Source organism: Cyprinodon variegatus, unplaced genomic scaffold (genome assembly GCF_000732505.1).
Source record: "Cyprinodon variegatus isolate N-32 unplaced genomic scaffold, C_variegatus-1.0 Scaffold1835, whole genome shotgun sequence".
Taxonomy (NCBI): domain Eukaryota; kingdom Metazoa; phylum Chordata; class Actinopteri; order Cyprinodontiformes; family Cyprinodontidae; genus Cyprinodon; species Cyprinodon variegatus.
In genome coordinates, this window is record NW_015152288.1 from 16,796 (window position 1) to 38,980 (window position 22,185).

The window sequence follows — 22,185 nt, forward strand, 5'->3', positions numbered from 1 at the left end:
TTTTTTTTTTTTTTTTTTTTTGCTGTTAACTTAATTAACCAACTACGTAGTTATGCCAAATATTGATGTTAGTGTGACATTAAAATTAAACCGCCATATGAAAGGAAAGTGAAAGTTATTTTAAAAGGCCTAGTTCATTTAGTAAGTATATGAATTAAAGCCTATGAGATTAAAAGATCCTAACAAAACAGATGAGTGAACGTAAATAGGTGTTGCAAAATTGGAATCCATAAAGAAATCTTTAGGGGAAAATGCCTTTAAAAGTAAATCTTGTAATGAATGAGTTAATCTCAAAGTGATGTGTAAGTAAAGCTACAAATAATATGATTTGTTGATGTATTGATTACAACCTTTAGTTTTGAATGAAATCTCTAGTTTTCATAAGGTTAACACCAATTCATTAGTTATGGCGAAGGAGTCAAACAGGCCAGTTTGAACAGTTTATTCAATAACTTATAGTGAGTCTCTGTATTTCTAATCATAAATGGTTCATCCAACATAGCAAATTGTTGCTTTGAGAAGATATTTAAAAAGTTCTTTCTTTCGGTTTGGCTCTTTTTTGATGCAGCCTAACATTTAAAACTGGAACATCTCCCTATGTTCACTAAAGTAGTTCTTTGGAAGCCAAATATGTGTGTATAGATATTTTTTATTTTCTTCTTTCAAACCTTCTCTTTGCTTGATTATGCAGTTTCTCACTACAGCATGTTCAGTATCCCTGTCTATCATTTCTGGCACCATTCCAATTATGAATAAAATTTCCTGCATCTGCTAAATTTTGGTGTTTCATTTGCAATGAATTCTGTGTTTGTGTGTCTGGGGATAACGATAAAAAAAAAAACCCTTCACAAACTATAACCTCTTTTGGCCTGGTTCCTGCTTTTATCCTCCCCTCTGTAGCGGCCAAAACCCTTCAGATCTTTAACATTGAGATGAAGAGCAAGATGAAGGCACATACTATGACGGACGACGTGACCTTCTGGAAGTGGATCTCTCTGAACACAGTTGCACTTGTGACTGACACGGCTGTTTACCACTGGAGCATGGAGGGAGACTCTCAACCTGTCAAAGTCTTTGACCGGCACTCCAGCCTGGCTGGCTGCCAGATCATCAACTACCGCACCGACGCAAAGCAGAAATGGCTCCTTCTCATTGGCATCTCAGCTCAGGTGATTTCACTGTACCTCCTACTGTAGACACACTATTTTATTTTGCAGGATTTAGAGTAGCGATGCATGATATTAACAATATCAACCAATGCCGATAACCAATAATTTTCTAATTTTCATGACCAATAGCGAAAAATTGTAGCTATTGGGCTGATAAAATTCCACCAAGCACACCAATATAATTTTTGTCCGATAAATGTTGTGCATCCATAGTTTGGAGGGGTATTTTAAGGCACGAGATGTCATTACTTTCAGGAGCCTTGTTTCTTTACTTCTATAAAGTCTTTATTCTCCTCCTGTATATATGCATCTTTATAGATTTATTAAAATTTTCATCGAATTGGTGGGAAAAACGATAATTGAGGTGAATAAATGACTTAAAAGTGAAAATGATGAAATGTCAGTGGTGTTAAAAGTACACACATCTGTGAAGTAGAAATATAGATACTGCAGTTTAAAAACACACTAGTAAAAGTTGAAGTATCAACTTGACCTCTTTACTCAAATAAAAGTGAAAAAGTATAAAGTAACCTTAAAATAACCCAGCCAGATGCCACCATATGAATTGAAAGACTATTTAAAAAAAATCTTTGAGCCTGTATCCGACCTTTCAGACATTTCGACATCTTTTTCTGAATCTGACATTGTAGCAAGGCATAGACAATTCACATTTGCAGTTTGAAGAACACCTGCTTGCTTCTGAAGATTTCCTTTAGCTAACCAATGATTGTTTGCGTTACACGACTCATCCAATCACATTAGTTTTTATTAGATGTGGATGGAGCCAATGATCTGCATTGGATGGCGCACATGACGTGAAATAAATATTTATAAACATTAAACTGAAGCCAAGAATAACGAGTAATGTTTTAAAAATATATAGAATAGAAAGATAGATGTGTGAAAATTTAATGAGTAGAAGTCAGAAGTAGGAAGAAAAATAAGTAATGGAGTAAAGTATAGATGCCTAAAAAGTGCACTTAAATACAGTTAACGAAGTATTTGTACTCCACTACTTAACACCTCTGTGAAATGGGTATAGAAATGTTTGGAAAATACATCTTGAATGAATGGACAAAGCTTTCTCTAAGTGATCTGACAGACTTAAAGCATACAAGATGAAATCCCTTCAAAATGCACATCCTGACGAAATGCCATTTTCTTAAGCAAAAACTATAAAAAAACAAAGAACTGTCTTTAAATCCATGGTTAAAGAAATATACAACCAGCTAACATTATCAATTTATAATTTCTGTAAATTTTTTCCCTAAATGTCTGGATGTTTTTTATTATGTTTTATTTTTAGCAAAACCGAGTGGTGGGAGCCATGCAGCTCTACTCTGTGGACAGAAAGGTTTCTCAGCCCATTGAAGGCCACGCCGCCAGCTTCGCCCAGTTTAAGATCGAGGGAAACGCAGAAGAGTCAACTCTGTTCTGTTTCGCTGTTAGAGGACAGGCTGGAGGAAAGGTGATCCATTCTGCTAACCCAAGCAATAATCTGCCTTTTTTTATTTTGCTGGTGGGGGAAGGAGATCAATCAACCAGCTTGTAATTTGTTTTCCTGTCTACTTTGGCTTAGTTGCACATCATTGAGGTGGGAACTCCACCGACTGGTAATCAGCCGTTTCCAAAGAAGGCGGTGGATGTCTTCTTTCCTCCTGAAGCACAGAATGACTTTCCAGTGGCCATGCAGGTATGTTTCATTCAGTACACCAAATGTATACATTTTTATAAAGCTTTGATTTCAACACAGTGTAAATGTTTAGTGTTTAAAGGTGGTGTCACCATACTAAAATCAACATGACCCTCTATCTTTGATATGTGGCAGTTTTTTTCCCCTCTTTCCTAGTAGGTCATTTCTGGTTAAGAGCAAATAACATGTCTTGTTCATAATACGACAGACATAGCTTCTGTTTATGTAATTTCAGCTCTAGCTTCAGTTCCAAAAAATGTATTCCATTTCTTACTAAATATTACATTATAAGTGTATTGGTTTGTTTTAGGCAGGTTATACATTTCAGCTTAAATGTTATTTCTGTGAGTTTTAGCCCCCCCATAGAATTCAGTCCCCCATCACAGAAAATTAAGAGGATGATATGTTTGTCTGTACCTTTGACTCAGTCATGCAATTTTAGTTGATTATATTTTATTGTACCTCGATTTGCTTCCATCTATGTCTGTCAGTTTGCTGATATGTTTGAGAGCCAAATAAAGAATTACTTTCTACAAGAAACAGACATGAATCTGGCTCATTCCAAATTTCTGATATGCTGATTCCTGCAGCAGGAATATTTGATAGAGATCAGACCAGCAGAACCCAATCATTGGGCCGGTGGTGTCAGTCATGCCGACTGCCGTGAATGTTGGCTCACATTGTGTGGAAGGTCTAATTCTTCACTATTACAGAAACCAGAGCTTTATTGATCTGTTTACATGACATATAGCACCACTCAGAATTTTATATATTTTTTTTGTCCATCTGCCTTAAGGGAAGGTTACTTCAAACAACATTTTTTTTTTTTTTTTTTTTCCCCCCAATGTTTGCAGACTTGCAATGTCAGCCATCATTTTTAGACTGCTAGGTCCTCTGTTAGCCCAGCATTGTAGCCAAAGGTAGTGCAACGGTTAGGACAGATGTTATGTATTGAATTTTGAGGTTTCTTTGAACAATTTGTTGATTTAAAATCAACTAAAGCAAGGTATTGATTATTTTGACAACTCTAGTGTTTAAAGTCCTTTTGATGCCAAATGTGACTCTGGACTGTTAGCATAACAAGTTCTTGGAATCCCAGGGTAGCACCAAGCTGTTCTGTTTAAAAAAAGTGTCTCTTCACCTCATTTTTTATTCTAGTTCAACCCCCCCCTCCCCCATATGGTTGCTTTTTATGCAAGAACTTTCTCTCTTTTAACAGATAAGTGCTAAGCACAATGTGGTTTTCCTCATCACCAAATATGGCTACATCCACCTGTACGACCTGGAGACGGGAACCTGCATCTACATGAACCGCATCAGTGGAGAAACCATCTTTGTTACCGCTCCACATGAGGCCACCTCGGGGATCATTGGGGTCAACCGTAAGGGACAGGTAAGGTTACCCACCAGAGTTCCTCCAGACGGTTTTAATCATGCTGATCCCAAAGATTGTTCTTATGAACATGGTTGTAGAGCTACGCTCTTGTCTGTCAAACATTAAATCCAACGCCTTTTTATTTCTTTTGCACTGATAAAATGTTACAAAAGCGCTTTGTCAAAACATCACGTCGTGGCTTGGACCTCTGGGGAAAAAAAGCGTTTGATTTGTTTTTGTGTCATCAGGCAAACTCAGACTCAGCCAGGAGGCGTCATTAATAATCCATGGTGTGGTGTTTCACACAGGGCTGTATGTTACCGTGTGTAAAGCTGAACCAGAGGAGAACTGGATACAGCCAGCTGATTAATATTGTTCCATTCAGGCCACACAGCACATGAATAATTAAGTGGATGGCTGAAAGTTGATCTGAGATGTGACAGACGTGCCTATATGCGGGGGCAGATAAATGTCAGTGTGTGTCTGTGCAACACATGGTTGTAAATGTGCATGGAGGCGTGATCTGAGAGGAAATGAGCCACTGTTTTGGCCTCTAGTGGTAACAGATGCATCAGTTAGCTTAGCAGTTCAATTTGATATATATATATCTTATTTCCTAATTTCTCGTGCTTTCTTTTATGGAGTACATTTTTTGGGTACTGTTGGGGAAAACAAAATCGCATCATGGATTAAGAAAAAAATATGGTTTTAAAAGTTGGAGTTAGAAACCTTGCACATGAATGGTTTCAAATGTGACTTTTCCTCTATTTGGCAGCAAGTTATCACTTTTTAGATGTTCTTAAAGCACCAACTGAAGGTTAAAGAAGGTAAATCCCCCAAAGTTATAAAACCTCATCAATAAGAATAGCTCTGTATGTTTTACAATAGCGGTAGTCCTATTTCAAAGAGGATTAACAGTAAAGGGTCCTTTTTCAATTGATTGAATTTGGGATGAACTAAACTATATATTTGATGCATAATCTCTGTATGCTGAGCTTGCATTTAAAAGCAAGCACAATGCAATAATTTGAATGATTGGGGATTTAAACTTGTATTAATTGAAGTAAAACTTCCCTAAAGTCTAAGTTTGCTCTTGGCCATCGCATCAGAATCCCTACAGCTTTTCTGTCTCTCTTCATTGCAGTCTGGGTCAGTGGATGTCTTATTCACCTGATACTGCAGGTCATGTTACAACGGATACTAGATCTTAGTATGCAGAGGATTGCACTAGTATTTATTTATTTTTCTCTACTGTTTATTAATTATTTTACTGCTAAAATTTTTAAAGTGTCGTTGATTTGACCTTTTCTAGTTGAGCTCTAGTGTTCTTTAAAATGACTCCTGAGGCCTGGTGGCTTTTAGTGGAGTTTAATCCTCCTGCTCACAGATTAGTTACTTGTTCATGCTGCCAAACTAATGCACAGTTTGTGAAAGTGAGAAGGACTTGATGGAAGCTTAATGGAAGTTGACTTCAAAAAAGTAAATTCTTACATTTCAGTTTTTCAATAACTAAGAGCATATACATGGTTTTATAATTACTTTTTTTTTGGAGGAGATGCATGAAAATCAGTTCAAGAATGAATCTTTAAACCTTAATCAGTTTTTAAAGTTTCTGTGGTACAGTGTCTGACCCATTCTGTTTGGACCCAGGTGCTGTCTGTCTGTGTGGAGGAAGAAAACATCATTCCCTACATCACCAACGTGCTGCAGAATCCAGATCTCGCTCTGCGCTTGGCTGTCCGCAACAACCTGGCAGGAGCTGAAGAGCTTTTTGCTCGTAAATTTAACAACCTGTTTGCTGCTGGCAACTACTCTGAAGCTGCCAAAGTTGCTGCTAATGCACCAAAGGTACCTTCTGTCTAGATTGGGTTCATAAAGCTTCTGACTGCTCTAAAGGGTTTCTGATTTGGCTCCATTTATTTTAGGTTAATAATTGGGTTTTATTTCTTGTGCTACTCCCCTTTTTTTTTTATATATATCCTTGATCTGATATGCTCTTTAAATCCTATTTCTCCTTTTTCAGGGAATCCTGCGCACACCCGACACCATTCGTCGTTTCCAGGGTGTTCCCACTCAGCCAGGCCAGACCTCTCCCCTGCTGCAGTACTTCGGTATCCTGTTGGACCAGGGCCAGCTCAACAAGTTTGAGTCCCTGGAGCTCTGCAGGCCCGTCCTGCAGCAGGGTCGGAAGCAGCTTCTTGAGAAGTGGCTGAAGGAAGACAAGGTACTGTAGGCATTTAGCTCAGCCTCCTCTCTCTCTCCCTCAGGCATTTCCTGCCACTTCCTGACTTGTTTTGTTTACATGGCTGCTCATTACTGAATACATGAGATCATCTGATATTCCAGGAATGAATGCACTTCCCTTTAAAGCATGGGCTGTATCCTGAATGCCTCAATAGAAACTTTTTTTTTTTTTTAACTCAAATGTACATTTTTTACCAGTATATTTCGCCCAGATTTTTCCCATGACATCATTGATGTTAAACCACAGCCGTAATGTCTTATAGAAATCTTAAATTTTAATGTTGTGTATTTTAGCTGGAGTGTTCAGAGGAACTGGGTGATCTGGTGAAAGCGGTTGATCCTACCTTGGCCCTCAGTGTGTATCTGAGGGCAAATGTCCCCAACAAGGTCATTCAGTGCTTTGCAGAGACCGGCCAGTTCCCAAAAATCGTACTGTATGCCAAGAAGGTAGGAAAGCTACAGTTGGAGCCAAAGTTATATCCAAACAAATCTCAGATAAATTTCAAGTTGAAGGTCTCCAAATTTTTTTTTTTTTTTGCATGATTTTGCTTTTTGAAGGTGGGCTACACCCCAGACTGGATTTTTCTGCTCAGGAACGTGATGCGAATAAACCCAGAACAAGGTCTGCAGTTTGCACAGATGCTGGTCCAGGATGAGGAGCCACTGGCAGACATCACACAGGTCAGAACGATGCCTCTACGTTTACTCACGTCTCATACTTCTTCATGATTTGTAGTGGAGAAGGTATATAAACTCATTAGGTGTATTCTGAGTGTTACTCCACAGCTTTTCCGATTGCAGTCTTTACCTCATTTGTGTGGGACACCTACTTTAAAGTATGTTTGGATTACTGACTACAGGATACAGCTGTAACATCGCTATCTTGTAGCATAAAGGAAATGCACTACTTCCTTTGCTTTTACACTGCAGCCATTCTGCAGAGGTAGGAAGTAAACTGCTGACAGGGCTTTCCGTGTTTCCTAAAGTGCAGTAGATGCAGAGGAAGACTTGGCAATAACTTCATGAATGCATTGCATTATTTCCTGTCAGCTTCACTCCTTAAATAATGTCCGAAATGGAAGCATCAAACCGTTGGCTTTATCAGCTTTTCTACATATTTGTCAGTAGTCACTATGGACAAATGCTAAATATTTGCCAGAGCAAAAAAAAAAGTTCTTTTTTAAAAAACGCACCACAGCTACTTGGATAAACAAGATGGTCTCCATTACATGGTCTCCACACTACAGTGTGTACAATGTTTGTCTAGTTATTTTTGGATCCTTTTCCAGGTGAAATGTGACTGAAAGTGTTTAATATTTTTCAGCAGCAACGATTCAAACTAAAGATTTGCCCAATATGCTGGCTAGCCAATGTTCTGGGCCGATATTGCCTTATTTTAGTTTTTTGTGTCTGCATTGGCCAATACATGCATGTGTCTGCTAATTGATTCATGCCTTCAGCAGCCATGGCTAAGAGATCCCACAGAGATCCTGCATTCCCGCTCCCTCCATTTGCCGTTCTCTTTAAAAAAAAATCAAATTGAGACTTTTGTGATTTTTTTTTTTTTTTTTTTTGTTTTTTATCGTGGTCTCATTTTTATCATGTGGATGGAGGAAGGAAAAGGGAATATGGGCTTCAAAGAAAGTTTGCGGCACATGTCAGGGATTGGTTAGATGGATGACATCATTAGTTCTTTTGGCTGCGTTGTCTGGAAAGATTTGGAAACCTGAACGTAAAGAAACATGAAGACGACGTCAAGATTGACTTTAAACTCGTTTTATGTGCTGTATAAAATAAAAACAAGTAAAACTTAACAACACTCTTAAGTTGATCGTCATTCAACCTCGAGTTCAGTGTCTAATGTCTGGAATATAATTTTAAACTTAAATCAGTGTGGTCAAAATGCTGTGATCTGTTGAAATATTCGGTTTGTTTCAACCCATGAAAATACATTTTTCACTGTTGTAACTGCTGTTGTGTGATTGTGAATGAGTCAGAGTTGGTCAGGGTATCTTACCCTTGTGCCTTTATCTTTTCAGATTGTGGATGTGTTTATGGAGTACAACCTGATCCAGCAGTGCACCTCCTTCCTCCTCGATGCTTTAAAGAACAACAGACCTTCTGAAGGACCACTGCAGACTCGCCTGTTGGAGATGAACCTCATGCACGCCCCACAGGTGGACCAGTCTGCATGAACTTTATTAAATAAATGCTTGTATGATGCAGAGAACTTTTTGTTTTTAACTTTTCTGTTGTGGTTGTAGGTTGCAGACGCGATCCTTGGTAACCAGATGTTTACACACTATGACCGTGCCCATATTGCCCAGCTATGCGAGAAGGCCGGTCTTCTTCAGAGGGCCCTTGAGCACTACACAGACCTGTATGACATCAAGCGTGCTGTTGTGCACACACACCTTCTCAACCCAGAGGTATGAAACGGCTTCTTTTGTCAGAAAGCCTTGGCTTTTTGTCTACTTGTTAGAAGAAATGGAGCAAGTGTTCCTGTTCCTCCTTCAGTGGCTGGTGAACTTCTTTGGCTCGCTGTCAGTGGAGGATTCAATGGAGTGCCTCAGGGCCATGCTCTCAGCCAACATCCGCCAGAACCTACAGATCTGCGTCCAGGTGGCCTCCAAGTACCATGAACAGCTCTCCACACAGGCTCTCACTGAACTCTTTGAGTCCTTCAAGAGCTTTGAAGGTGAGAAACCAGGCATGGTGACACCCTGATCTACAGTTGACCTCAAAACCTTCAACGTTGCTCTTTTATATCAGATGGATTGTAAACAAGCATAGGATTACAGAATGTCTGCTAAATCTCAGAGATTAGGGACATATTTCTAAAATTTGAAGTGATGGTTGTTTATGTTAAGTCTGATGCTCCTCAGGCAGTCTGTTAATATTGTAGTCATTTTTCAACCCTGAGAATTATGATGGAAGCTAAGCTGCTGCTGGTGAAAATGAAAAATATTAAGCGACATCCTACGCACGTTGTTACAGGATTACAATTGGTCATTTAAAATCCTTAAACTTTTGAATTTGAAAAACAAATAATTTCAAACTATTTTATATAATTGCTGAAGAGCTGCCAAAATAGCTCAAATCTACTAAGTTTTGTCAATATAAATGTCTGCTATAAATATTTTTTTTAAATTCTGATCCAGCAACTTCTAAGCCATTTAGTTTTATTTTACTGTGTTTGCATAGTACTAAAATAGCTCATTGGCTCTAGCCCCATTTACACAACCCTTTTGAAACAGTTCTGAGATCGGTCTGAGCACTGCAACAGAGACAACTCGGTGTAAATGGAATGCACGACTGAACCGGACAGTGCCAGACACAACTGAACCGCGCTAAACTGGTACTAGTTCATCATTAGGGTTCAGTTCTGGCTCGGTTCTCGGATAACAAAGGGCGCATGAGCAGACCGGGTCATCTCCCTACAGTTAGCCTCTGTAATCATGATATTTCAGACATTTATAAAAATACTAGCTTCCCTACCACGCCACAGGATTTCCAGTGATGATTCTGCTTAGCAGTGTGATGAACCTCAATGTCTGTCATTGTTTCCTGGGTCTGTAAGCCCTGATTAGACTATGCTTTGTCGTATCCACTTCCAAAAAGCTGACTTTGTCAGGTAAATTCACCAAAGGCTGCCTTCTTCAACTGACTCTCTGCAAACTTCCTAAATGTTACAGGTGCTAGATGTGGCTCTAGAGAGCTGTAGTACCATAAGTCATCAGTAGGAGGCAATGAACCATGCTAGAGTGATGTGTAAACGGTCGTAAGGAACAAAGCTCGGCTAGTGAACTGATCCAAGCTCGGTGTGGATCGGTTTTCAGAGGAAAGTGGAAATGGGGCTTTTGTTTACATGCTCCATCCAATTAAAATATTTTCAGGCCTGTCAGACAACACAAACGCACATTGGGCTCAGCTTGTCTTATTTAGATGAATTTGATCCTATTGAGCGGTTGCGTTCTGATCGATCGTCAGTCAGTAGAATCTCCCGCTGTTAACTTCCCATACTGCTGAATATTAACAGAATAGTTTACTTTTAGTTCAATCAATGTTTATTCTGATTATGTCTATGTAAACATGGATGCAGATGATACTTTAAGTGATAGCAGGAGGAAAATTCTGCTGCTAAGGGACCTTAAATTTCCGAGAATTGCTTCCTCGAAAATTCTTTACTGTGACGTTAGCGGGACTGTGGGAACCCTGTAATTATTTCAAAGGTTGTTTGAACTAATGGGTGTTGTCTCTTTGCATCTCAGGTTTGTTCTACTTCCTGGGCTCTATTGTTAACTTCAGTCAGGATGCTGAAGTCCACTTCAAGTACATCCAAGCTGCCTGCAAGACGGGCCAAATTAAGGAGGTGGAGAGGATCTGTAGAGAGAGCAACTGCTACGACCCGGAGCGTGTAAAGAACTTCCTCAAGGTGAAGTTACAGACACACATGGCCATTTAGATTTCTGACCATTTTTTGAATGTGCAACTTATTGGTTAGTTTGCTTCCTTTTCAATGAATGACCCTGAAATGGGGTATATCGCCTTGTTGTGTAGCGATTAATTTTCCTCAGTTGCTTATAAATCCTGACGGTAGTGAATTTTCTTTCTGCTTGTCTTCTCATAAAAATGGCAGGACATGAATCAGGTAAATCTGTCTCTCCTCCACAGTAGAAGATCCTGTTTTATCCTTTCTTCTCACACCTCCTTAAACATAGAACGTTAAGAGCTGTATGGAGGCGTATATTTAGCAATTCCTGCATTAGCTGTGTAGAGCTAGACATTCGGTTGTCTGTAATATCTTTTGTTGTTTTGTAGGTAGTTGGTATCCAGTGTAGGGATGCACCCAAATGAAAGCCCTGGCCGAAAATGAACAATTAGGAAACGAAAACTGAAACACAGAAGTTATGTTTAATATTATAATTGTAGAGTCCTATTATGTTTTAACCTAGAGGCATTTCATTAAATTTAGAAACTATTCAAAGTCAAAAGTGCCAAAATGTTTACCTACCACTGACATTTTTTTAAGCCCTTTACCTTCAAAACACTGGAAGAACACGCAGTGGACATGTTCGGTGTCAGTTAACTTTTCCGTGACGCATTCTTCTCGGATTCAGAACGGTGAGAGTGTGTTTGGATTTCTAAGGCATTTTGTGCCACTGACCTGAGTGCTCATTGAGACTGTGTAGCTTTTTAACCCGCTCACTCAAAACCTGTCTGCCACGCTTAATAGAAAAACTCTTCTATGCAACCTGCACTGGGAAAAAATCGAAATCTAGAGAAGTTTTTTTTTTTCTTAAAATAGGTGCATTTGTTCTTTCATTGAGGAGGTAAAAAAGACATTTTATCAATGGAACAAGACAATTTACACTTAAAATAAGACAACACAACTGTGTCTTATTTCAAGTCCATATTATCTAATTATAATTTAAGAGTAAAAATACTCATTCCATTGGCAAAATTATCTCATTTACCTACTCAAATTAGGGGTAAATACACTTAATTTAAGACATTTCTACTTATTTCTAGATCGTTTTTCCAGTGTGTGTGCTCTCCTGCTTCAGTGCTTTACACACAACCTCGATGGAGCTGATGTTTGTCGCTTCATCAGTTTTCAGAAGTGTGGTTTCTGTGTGAAATGACTATCGATGAACATATTAGAAATCGGCCAAGAAAATAGCTTTTCCAGTGGGTGAATTTGCGGTGCATCCCTGATCCAGTGGTTTGTTTATGAAATCAGGTTTTGTTTTTGAGTGTTTGTAGTTAATTCTGATCCACGTCAGGTGTTCAGTCCTAAAGTGTTGATCTTGTGGTGTTGTTATACCGCACATCATTTATTATTGCTGCTTGTAATGACCTGATGAAAAGTAGCTCTGCTACAACACTGCAAAGAAATTACAAATGTGTTTAGTTTTTACAATAAATTGCAAAGCAAAACTGGAATCTTATGAAAAAAAAAATAAAAAATTCCTCCGCATGCTTAAATAGATGCTGCTTCTTGTAACATGACTTTTAGATTTGAAGTCCTTTATTTGATGGAATTTTATTATTATTTTATTTTATTTTTTTTGGAAAATCCTGATCTGATTGTCAGAAATCGGTCCGATAGCAAATAATAGCAAAAAGCTATTATTGCAATAAATCGCCTGCATCTAAAATCTCAGATACAGGCTTTACAACAGAAACACTTTGTTGCTGTTACCAATCTTCACTGCTTGGCTTAAAACCCTGAAGCAAATGTTGCAGCTATTGTAGTGAATGAGAGCTTTTCCACAGCTTCCATACGACAGTGAAGAGTGGCGGTGAGCGAACTGCATACCAGCCCAAAATCTGTATTTTGCAAGCAGGAAACTGATTTTCATAAACTTTTTTCCCCAAAATATTTCACCAAATGAGCCATTTTATCCATATAGTGAGGTTTTTAAGTAGATCTATTTGTTTGTAACTTAATTGACCGGAACTTGGCGATTTAACATAAAATGCACCAATATTGGCAACAAATTTAGAAGCCAAAGAAAGAAGTCTTCTGATCAAAGATCAGCCCTGATCTGATTGCATAGAAGGGGTTTGTTTTAATTTTGCAGGTTTTATCTCACTGACTCCATCCGCTTTGTTTTTGTGACTCACAGGAAGCCAAACTCACCGATCAGCTGCCCCTCATTATCGTCTGCGATCGCTTTGATTTCGTCCATGACCTGGTCCTCTACTTGTACAGAAACAACCTGCAGAAGTACATTGAGATTTATGTTCAGAAGGTAAGAAGCCCTGCAGAGGTGTTTTCAATGCCGGAAAATCCTGGTCTCAGATGAGAATACTTAGATCCATCTTCTGCTGTAGGTGAACCCTAGCCGTCTCCCGGTCGTGGTTGGTGGTCTGCTGGATGTGGACTGCTCTGAGGATGTCATCAAGAGTCTGATCTTAGTCGTCCGAGGACAGTTCTCCACCGATGAACTTGTTGCAGAGGTTGAAAAGAGGAACAGGTGCTCTACTTCTCTCCCAGTGCACAAAAAAAAAAACATTCACTGTTAATATTTGACCCTTCAAAACAGTTTAGGGGTTATGTAGTTATTAAAAGATAATTCCATTCCTATCTTGCTGAAGTTGTTAGAAAATTGACACTGGTCTGTACAGAGGAAAGCTGGTTGCCAGGCAGATTTAGTTAAATTTGATTTTTGAAGCACAGCTTGTTACAAACTCTAACCCTGTTCTTCAGGTGACAAAAACTTTATCAGCCAAACTCCCAGAAAGTTTGACTCACTGTAGCTTCAGTCACACCCCCCAAAAAATGATGACTTGACTGGATCAGACGGACTGAAATAAAATCTCTGCTATTCCTACTGAACCACCGAAGTCCGGACCAATTATGCTGCAAGAAAAAGTCTGCCTAGAAAAAGTAGCGAAAGTAGTAATTTCTGATTTTTAAACATTAAACAATTTATAGTCTGAACTGTGATCATTCATTATGCTGCTTAACTGGCCTAAAATCATTTAATTTTTTTATTAGATCCGCTAACTACCTAGTTATCCCTCTAGTGATAACAAATTTGGTCTATAAAAGGTTTTGGATTCATTTTAAATGTAGCTGCTGTGGTTTTAAAACCCTTTTCCAACAGGCTGAAGCTGCTGCTGCCCTGGCTGGAGTCCCGTATCCACGAAGGCTGTGAAGAACCTGCTACCCATAATGCCCTGGCAAAGATCTACATCGACAGCAATAATAACCCCGAACGCTTCCTGCGTGAGAACCCGTTCTATGACAGCCGTGTGGTGGGGAAGTACTGCGAGAAGAGGGACCCTCACTTGGCCTGCGTGGCTTATGAGCGAGGGCAGTGTGACCAGGAGCTAATCAATGTGAGGATGCCATTCTCTTCCGTTCTTTCCCTTATCCTGCCATTTTCTCCAATGTTGGGATCGACATTAATATTTTCTTCCCACATCAGGTTTGCAATGAGAACTCCTTGTTCAAGAGCTTGTCTCGCTACCTAGTAAGACGCAAAGATGCCGAGCTGTGGGCCAGCGTGCTGCTGGAGAGCAACCCTTTCAGACGACCACTCATTGACCAGGTGGAGTCTAAAGACGTGCAGATCAACCTTCCTGGGTCATTTCTCCTTGTGCATCTCTAAGCCTCGGTTCTGGTTGTGTCCTTAGGTTGTACAAACGGCTCTGTCAGAAACCCAGGACCCTGAGGAGGTGTCAGTCACTGTCAAAGCCTTCATGACTGCAGACCTGCCTAATGAGCTCATTGAGCTGCTGGAGAAAATTGTGTTGGACAACTCTGTCTTCAGTGAACACAGGTGATTAACAGGAATGTTCTTCACCCTCATGTCAGCCATGACCAAAGAAATGTGCTCAGGTTTTGTTTTTCTCCTCAGAAATCTGCAGAACCTGCTGATCCTGACTGCCATCAAAGCTGACCACACGCGAGTGATGGAATACATCAGCAGGCTGGACAACTACGACGCCCCTGATATCGCCAACATCGCCATCAGCAATGAGCTCTTCGAGGAGGCGTTTGCCATATTTAAGAAGTTTGATGTCAACACCTCCGCCGTGCAGGTCTGTTAAATCAAACACTTAAACTGTTGCTTTATTAAAGAAGAGTCCAGGTTAGATATTTGTTTTCCTCCTTAGGTGCTGATTGAGCATATCAGCAACCTGGACCGGGCCTATGAGTTTGCAGAACGCTGCAATGAGCCCGCTGTGTGGAGCCAGCTGGCCAAGGCTCAGCTGCAGAAGGAGCTGGTTAAAGAAGCCATTGACTCCTACATCAAAGCTGATGACCCTTCGGCTTATATGGAGGTGGTCCAGGCAGCTGATAAGAGCGGTAAGAGTTGGTTCATCTGGAATAAGGGTCTGATGCAGGGGGGGGTGCTGTGATGTGCTTTAGATTGATGCAGAGGTTAGATTCTCAGCGGAACAGGACTTTAAACACAAAACCACAATAAAATGGTTTGGATCAAACTGTATTCCCGTCTTAGACTGTATATTAATCTGCAGTTGTGAAAGGCTGGAAAAATATGACCTGCACAACTTGCAGCTGACCAAGCAAAGGTAGTTCTTCACTTTAGATGTTTGATTTGTAAAAAGAAAAAAAATGCCTGCTTGATAAATTCATGCTGGTCTGTTGCATCCAAACAAACTAAATTCTGTGGTTCTACCAACTGATCACAAACTGATTGTGGTGAACTGATATGTGGAGGGAAACCGTGGCCCATCAGCCCCTTGATGCTGTGAATATTTCAGGTAACTGGGAGGACCTGGTGAAGTTCCTTCAGATGGCCCGTAAGAAGGCTCGTGAGTCCTACGTAGAGACGGAGCTGATCTTTGCTTTGGCTAAAACCAACCGCCTGGCCGAACTGGAGGAGTTCATCAATGGACCCAACAACGCTCACATTCAGCAGGTCAGCTTTGCTCCGTTACAAAACGACACCTCCATCCATCCATCCAATCCACATTTAAACACTGAACGTCCTTCTTAGGTTGGAGACCGCTGCTATGACGAGAAAATGTACGAAGCAGCCAAACTGCTTTACAACAACGTCTCCAACTTCGGCCGCCTGGCTTCCACTCTGGTGCACCTGGGAGAGTATCAGGCTGCTGTGGACGGAGCCCGCAAAGCTAACAGCACCCGCACCTGGAAGGAGGTCTGCTTCGCCTGCGTGGACGGCCAGGAGTTCAGACTGGCCCAGATGTGTGGCCTCCATATAGTGGTGCACGCTGACGAGTTGGAGGAGCTGATCAACTATTACCAGGTAGGTTAAAGGCCTTCATTGCTTTAACATCCATGCTGCCTTTTCCCTCTGAACCATAGTCATTCTCACCCTTCTCTTTCAGGACCGTGGCTACTTTGAGGAGTTGATCACCATGCTGGAAGCCGCCCTGGGCCTGGAGCGCGCTCACATGGGCATGTTCACAGAGCTGGCCATCCTGTACTCAAAGTTCAAACCCCAGAAGATGAGGGAGCATCTGGAGCTGTTCTGGTCCAGAGTTAACATCCCCAAGGTTCTCAGAGCAGCAGAGCAGGCTCACCTGTGGGCGGAGCTGGTCTTCCTTTATGACAAGTATGAGGAGTTTGATAACGCCATCATCACCATGATGAATCACCCAACCGACGCCTGGAAGGAGGGCCAGTTCAAAGACATCATCACCAAAGTACGGCTCCGTCCAATCAGCAAAGTTTCTTCTACAGTTTTCCGTCTCGTATTTGAACTGCGTTTGATCCAAATCTCTCCCAGGTGGCCAACGTGGAGCTGTACTACAAAGCCGTCCAGTTCTACCTGGAGTTCAAGCCTCTGTTACTGAATGATTTGCTGCTGGTGCTCTCCCCCAGACTGGATCACTCGCGTGCCGTTAACTTCTTCACTAAGGTACTCTGAACCTGACCGGTTCAAATCCAACCATCCTTTGACAGAAGCTTATATGCGTCTTCAATAATCAACATGTGTGTTTCCAGGTTAAACAGCTGCCTCTGGTCAAACCTTACCTGCGCTCAGTACAGAACCACAACAACAAATCAGTCAACGAAGCACTTAACAACCTCTTCATCACCGAGGAGGACTATCAGGTTAGTTTGACCAACATCACTTGGATTTTAAAATGAAATAAACCAGAAGTTTTAACTTTTATGGCCCATCTGTTTCAGGCACTGAGGACATCGATAGACGCCTACGACAACTTTGACAACATCTCGCTGGCTCAGCGCCTGGAGAAGCACGAGCTGATCGAGTTCAGAAGAATCGCTGCCTACCTCTTCAAAGGCAACAACCGCTGGAAGCAGAGCGTGGAGCTGTGCAAGAAGGACAAGCTCTACAAGGTGCTTCGTCCGCTCGTTCGGGGGCCGAGTTTGACGGAGAACCGAGACCTGACCATTTTTTTTTTCTTTCTTCTGTCTGACAGGATGCCATGCAGTACGCATCAGAGTCCAAAGACGTGGAGCTGGCAGAGGAGCTGCTGGCCTGGTTCCTACAGGAAAACAAGAAGGAGTGTTTTGCCGCCTGCCTTTTCTCCTGCTACGACCTGCTGCGGCCTGACGTGGTGCTGGAGACCGCCTGGAGGCACAACATCATGGACTTTTCTATGCCATACTTCATTCAGGTCATGAGGGAGTACCTCTCCAAGGTAAAACACGTTCAACTTCACAGCAAATCCATATACTATAGATATGCACCAATCAGATCAGAACTGAGCCTTCAGCTGTAGGTTTAACAATATTCTGTTACTAATGGGTTGAACAGCAGCTTGTGCTCTGATGGATAAATGGAGATAATCTGGTGAATCTGTTTAGTTTCCCCTCTGTAAAAGCAAACTTTCATTCCTAAATAGTTCCATTAAAAAAAAGTTCAACCTACAGCTAAAGAATCTGCCAAAAAATTCAGGTTGGTGCATCTATAAAAGTGTCGAATTCTCCTTAAATGAAAGGAAACACTTTTTAATTTGTAAAGGGGTTTGTTGTCTTGCCTTCTGTTGCTGAGTGTTCAGTAATATTTAACCTTGATCTCCTGTGCCGCACCTTTTCCCTTACAGGTGGAAGCGGTTAAGGAGCAGGTGAAAAGCGATCGGGCGATTGCAGCCCCCAGTGTGCATGGTTTTAGTTTGTAACAAGCATCACCTGGTTTAGCTGCAGCTGCACCCATCAATCAAAGCAGTGTTTTGTTGAATGGTTCAAAGCGTCGTCGTCACTTTAGAAATTCGACTCCCAAAAATACGCAACATTGAGACTTAAAGGAAACTTTTGTCTCTGTGACCGGAGCACAGGAAGCTCTGAGGTTGTACATCTGCTGTCTTGGTTGGCAGTAGAGCGTCTGTAGCACCTGGATCCAGCCGGCTTCCCGTCGCCACGCTGCGTCTCAGTGTTGCAGCCTTAAGCCGGGCATACACTGTGCGATATTTTCAATCGTGCAACGAAACCGCAGGGTTTAAAAGTTCGCAGCTCACGATGTATGTTCTCACACTGTGCGGCCCGACGATCTAATTAGATCTACCTGATCACACTGTACGTCTAAAAACCACGTCGGTATCATCTCTGCAGTGAGATGGCGCTACTTGGACTCATCTATCCGGAAGCCAAACGAGTAGAAGAGGAATATGAAGCTCACTAGAGAGAAACGTGCTGCCTTGGCAATTTGTCCAAATATGTCGTCGCTTTTTCTTTTTAGGGCTTTCAGCACAAAATTTCACAAAGACATGGCTGAGCAAACGTGGCTACTGCGGTCTGTCAGTTTTACAGAAAGAACTCCATTTCACTCGCACCCCCGCCATGCTTCTGTGTTTACATCTAAGAGGAAGAAGAGTGCTCGTTTGTCCATAACAATCTTACGACGGCTGACTGAATTTCAAACATGTTTGATTTTCTCCTGACCTTACAATTCCTGATGAGGAGGTGGTCGTGAGAGGCTGATTGCCCCTTGTTACCCCCCCTCCTGTGTTCTACACTCGCACACGCAGACTGAAAGTCGGCCCGATCGAAAAATTCTCACACAGCTGGAGAATCGGCCCAGAAAAGGATGAAAAACCGTACAGTGTACGCCCGGCTTTAATATGAGCAGCAGTGTGTCTCACAGCACGGGACTGCTTCGTCAGTCTGCTCTGTTGTTGGGCATGGAGGCATGGAGCCTGATGCACCTCTCAGCGAACCTTTACTGCTTGTGCTGCTGCTCGTCCTCTGGACATCTTTTTAATTTGCATTTTTGCTGCATCTGATTTGCTGCCTGAATTTTTTATTTTTTATGTCTAGGAAATGTCTTGCCTGTTTAGTCGTGCAGTGAATTTTTTATTTTATTCACCAAAAAGCGGTTAGCAGAGATTCCTAGAAGCTTCGATCAATGTTCTTGAAGGAACAGAGGTTCAAAGATGAGTTACTTTATCTCTGCTGTAGAAGTTCAGCTTTGAAGAGTTTTATTCAGCCTCATTTCATTTTCACTGGTTCTGACCCCTCTCAGTAATATAGCTGTAACTAATACAGGGCATGGCATATTCAGAGCTGAAAGATAAAATAGGTGGCATGAGATCAGGCCTTGTCTTTGATTAAAAACCAGTTGGATTTTAAATCTTTGCAAGCAGATAATGACTAGATAAGAGTCTGTTACCTTAAAGCAGGGGCCTACAACCCGTGGCTCTCGGGAACCTTTAAAATGGCTCCTAATAGTGGCCTAAAATGATGTAAAGAACCAACAGATGTAGTCTAATAATAAATAGCAGTCTTAGAATCTGTAGTGTGGGTTGTCGCTACCCGATCCGTCCAGGAAACGCGAACCATCCTGCGTATGCGCAAACAGAATAAGATCTGGATCGCAGAAAAACTACGTAATAATGGTACTGAAAATACCTATTCATATACTTAAAACATTAAAGAATTAAACTACATCGTATAAAAAATACTGAAGACTTTTCTGGAACAAATGGATAAGTTTTACATTCTCTCCATTATATTGGCTGATATCTTCGGACATGCTCAGATCAGTCACTGTAACGTTCGAAAGGCTATTTAAGTTTATTGCTTTTTTGTTTTTTTTAGAACATGCAATATTTATGCAAATACAAAAATATCCAAATATTCAAAAGGAACCCCCTGCCTGAAAAAGACAAAAGAATAAAGTAAGAAAATGAATGATTTGCTAAAAAGTAAAAAGTTTTTTACAGTTATTCTGCTCACGACGCATGCGCAGGACGGATCGTGCTTCCCACACAGATCGGGTACGGACATGAGGTTTTATAAGAATATTGTATTACAATTTAACAGAATGTTCAAAGAACCAGAAATTAGTTTTGATCTACTTTTTCTGGTTGGCTTCTAAGTTTTGTTTTTATATTTTGATCAAATAATATGCTATAATAGAAAACCATGCCTTATATCTATACATATAGCGATTGTATACAAATAAACTGTTGGTTGTTTAAAATGGCAACAGATTTCCTTTATCAGATCTTGAAAAAAACGAATTAGTTGAGTTTAATCGATAAACACATACGATTTATGTCTCTAAAGCATCTCAGCTGGATTCAGACCAATATGGCTCCTTGTGTGTTAAAGGTTGCAGACTCCTGCCTTAAAGGTTGAGGATCTAAAACACCTGCTCTGTTAAAATGCCTGTCAGCCGGTTTTCTTTGGCGGCAAAGTATTGATTTTCATCCCTAAATACAATTTATTTCTCTGCAATACAGGTAGACAAGCTTGAAACCTCAGAGTCCCTAAGAAAAGAAGAGGAGCAGGCGACAGAAACGCAACCCATCGTCTATGGTAACAGGATTATAATTATATTATTATATAATATATTATTGATATTGGAGCTAAAACCTTTGGTGTGGTTTAGGAACGCCCCAGCTGATGCTGACGGCAGGCCCCAGCGTACCAGTGGCCCCGCAGCAGGCGTACGGCTATGGCTACCAGGCGCCTGCAGGCTTCGTTCCACCAGCGGCTCAGCCGGGCTTCGGCTACGGCATGTGAAGACGCCGCCTCTCCCATCTGTCCACCTCCAGGCTCCATCCACCTCCTTCAGTCCTTCATCATGTCCCCGCCTCCTACCAGCAGCAGGGGGATGATCCTGATAAACATTTATTATTTTTCTTTTTGTTTTGTTTTTTTTAAGCTGTCATGAAGGACTCAAAGTTTATTTTGTCAAAAGGATGAAATCAGATAAATTTTCTCACATTCCGTATTGATTAGCTTAATTTCTTGTATTTTATTTGAATGGGAAATGGTTTAATGTAGAATGGGTGGGCTTTTGGAGGAGAGCCAGTCCTCTCCTCACATTTAAGGTCTGTTGTGAAGCATCTGATTTGCACTCTATAGCAAGAAGAAACCTTTTCCTGTCTGTCTGAGCGGCTTCATTTATTCCGACTGTACAATGCGTTGAATTGTAGAATATATCCAGACACCAAAACTGCTGACGTGTGCTTTTTTTTTTTTTGTCTTTGTCATTTTGCAACATCAGAATGCTTTCACAACCATAATCCTGAAACACTACGTTCTGAGTCACGGTCCCATGCTCGCTCTTCAGGACTGATGGTTGAAGAAAATCTAAAAACTATTTTACAAACGTTGATGTCCAGGAAAGTTTGATTCTTTCCAGTAATGCCTATGCAGAAGTCTCCAAACTCAGCTCTTCTCCAAACATTTCCATGTGCTTTACACACTGCTTTAACACGGGACCATTCTGCCTCAGGAGGGACTGCAGACCTGTGTGTGTGTGTGTGTGTGTGTGTGACTAACACCCCCCTCCCCCCCAATCTGTTTGCTCAGTGCTGCAGAGTCTGATGGAGACGTTTCCTCCACTTTCTTCTTCGTTGCAGAGTCTGATGGAGACGTTTCCTCCACTTTCTTCTTCGTGTGTCCTGTTCTGGGTTGCATTTAAAGTTTTCAGTTGACCTGCTCCTCCAAACCTTAAACTATGTCCAAACATTAAGTGGGGGGGGGTTTGACGTTTTTACTAAAGGCTTGCTTGTATACAGAAAATCAATCATTAACTCCTTATATTCTTATCTAAATTACCTTAGATTTAAATTGTGCACTTACGATACTTGATTGTGCATAATCAGGAATCCTAATGAATGAAACAGCTGTTTTGTTTCCACTTAAAAAAATAAAATAAAGGCTTGTTGTTCAAAGCTGCTGTCGCTGTTTAGTTATTGTAATGTTTTTGTTTTTACCTTCCATAACTGTTGCATGCTCCGTTCTCCATATCAGTCTGAACAGCTTCTGATGAACC

At 41.0% G+C, this 22,185-nt stretch overlaps 1 protein-coding gene across 2 annotated transcripts in view; it reads left to right on the top strand.

Annotated features, from left to right (window-relative positions):
• The window catches only part of LOC107104663 (clathrin heavy chain 1-like), a 35,760-nt gene extending 14,002 nt beyond the window's left edge, over nucleotides 1-21,758 (top strand). For both annotated transcript variants that reach the window (XM_015404711.1, XM_015404712.1), the window contains 28 exons: nucleotides 901-1,169; nucleotides 2,476-2,637; nucleotides 2,749-2,862; nucleotides 4,082-4,255; nucleotides 5,888-6,085; nucleotides 6,261-6,461; nucleotides 6,776-6,928; nucleotides 7,040-7,162; nucleotides 8,521-8,658; nucleotides 8,746-8,910; nucleotides 8,999-9,179; nucleotides 10,753-10,916; nucleotides 13,114-13,239; nucleotides 13,322-13,464; nucleotides 14,098-14,332; nucleotides 14,422-14,544; nucleotides 14,630-14,775; nucleotides 14,854-15,037; nucleotides 15,113-15,305; nucleotides 15,725-15,882; nucleotides 15,961-16,233; nucleotides 16,316-16,633; nucleotides 16,717-16,848; nucleotides 16,935-17,045; nucleotides 17,124-17,294; nucleotides 17,378-17,599; nucleotides 20,642-20,717; nucleotides 20,791-21,758. In XM_015404711.1, coding sequence (XP_015260197.1) covers nucleotides 901-1,169; nucleotides 2,476-2,637; nucleotides 2,749-2,862; nucleotides 4,082-4,255; nucleotides 5,888-6,085; nucleotides 6,261-6,461; nucleotides 6,776-6,928; nucleotides 7,040-7,162; nucleotides 8,521-8,658; nucleotides 8,746-8,910; nucleotides 8,999-9,179; nucleotides 10,753-10,916; nucleotides 13,114-13,239; nucleotides 13,322-13,464; nucleotides 14,098-14,332; nucleotides 14,422-14,544; nucleotides 14,630-14,775; nucleotides 14,854-15,037; nucleotides 15,113-15,305; nucleotides 15,725-15,882; nucleotides 15,961-16,233; nucleotides 16,316-16,633; nucleotides 16,717-16,848; nucleotides 16,935-17,045; nucleotides 17,124-17,294; nucleotides 17,378-17,599; nucleotides 20,642-20,717; nucleotides 20,791-20,924 — 4,787 coding nt within the window. In that variant the 3' untranslated portion in view covers nucleotides 20,925-21,758. The remainder of the gene's footprint in view (nucleotides 1-900; nucleotides 1,170-2,475; nucleotides 2,638-2,748; nucleotides 2,863-4,081; nucleotides 4,256-5,887; nucleotides 6,086-6,260; nucleotides 6,462-6,775; nucleotides 6,929-7,039; nucleotides 7,163-8,520; nucleotides 8,659-8,745; nucleotides 8,911-8,998; nucleotides 9,180-10,752; nucleotides 10,917-13,113; nucleotides 13,240-13,321; nucleotides 13,465-14,097; nucleotides 14,333-14,421; nucleotides 14,545-14,629; nucleotides 14,776-14,853; nucleotides 15,038-15,112; nucleotides 15,306-15,724; nucleotides 15,883-15,960; nucleotides 16,234-16,315; nucleotides 16,634-16,716; nucleotides 16,849-16,934; nucleotides 17,046-17,123; nucleotides 17,295-17,377; nucleotides 17,600-20,641; nucleotides 20,718-20,790) is intronic.
• The last annotated feature ends 427 nt before the right edge of the window (nucleotides 21,759-22,185 follow it).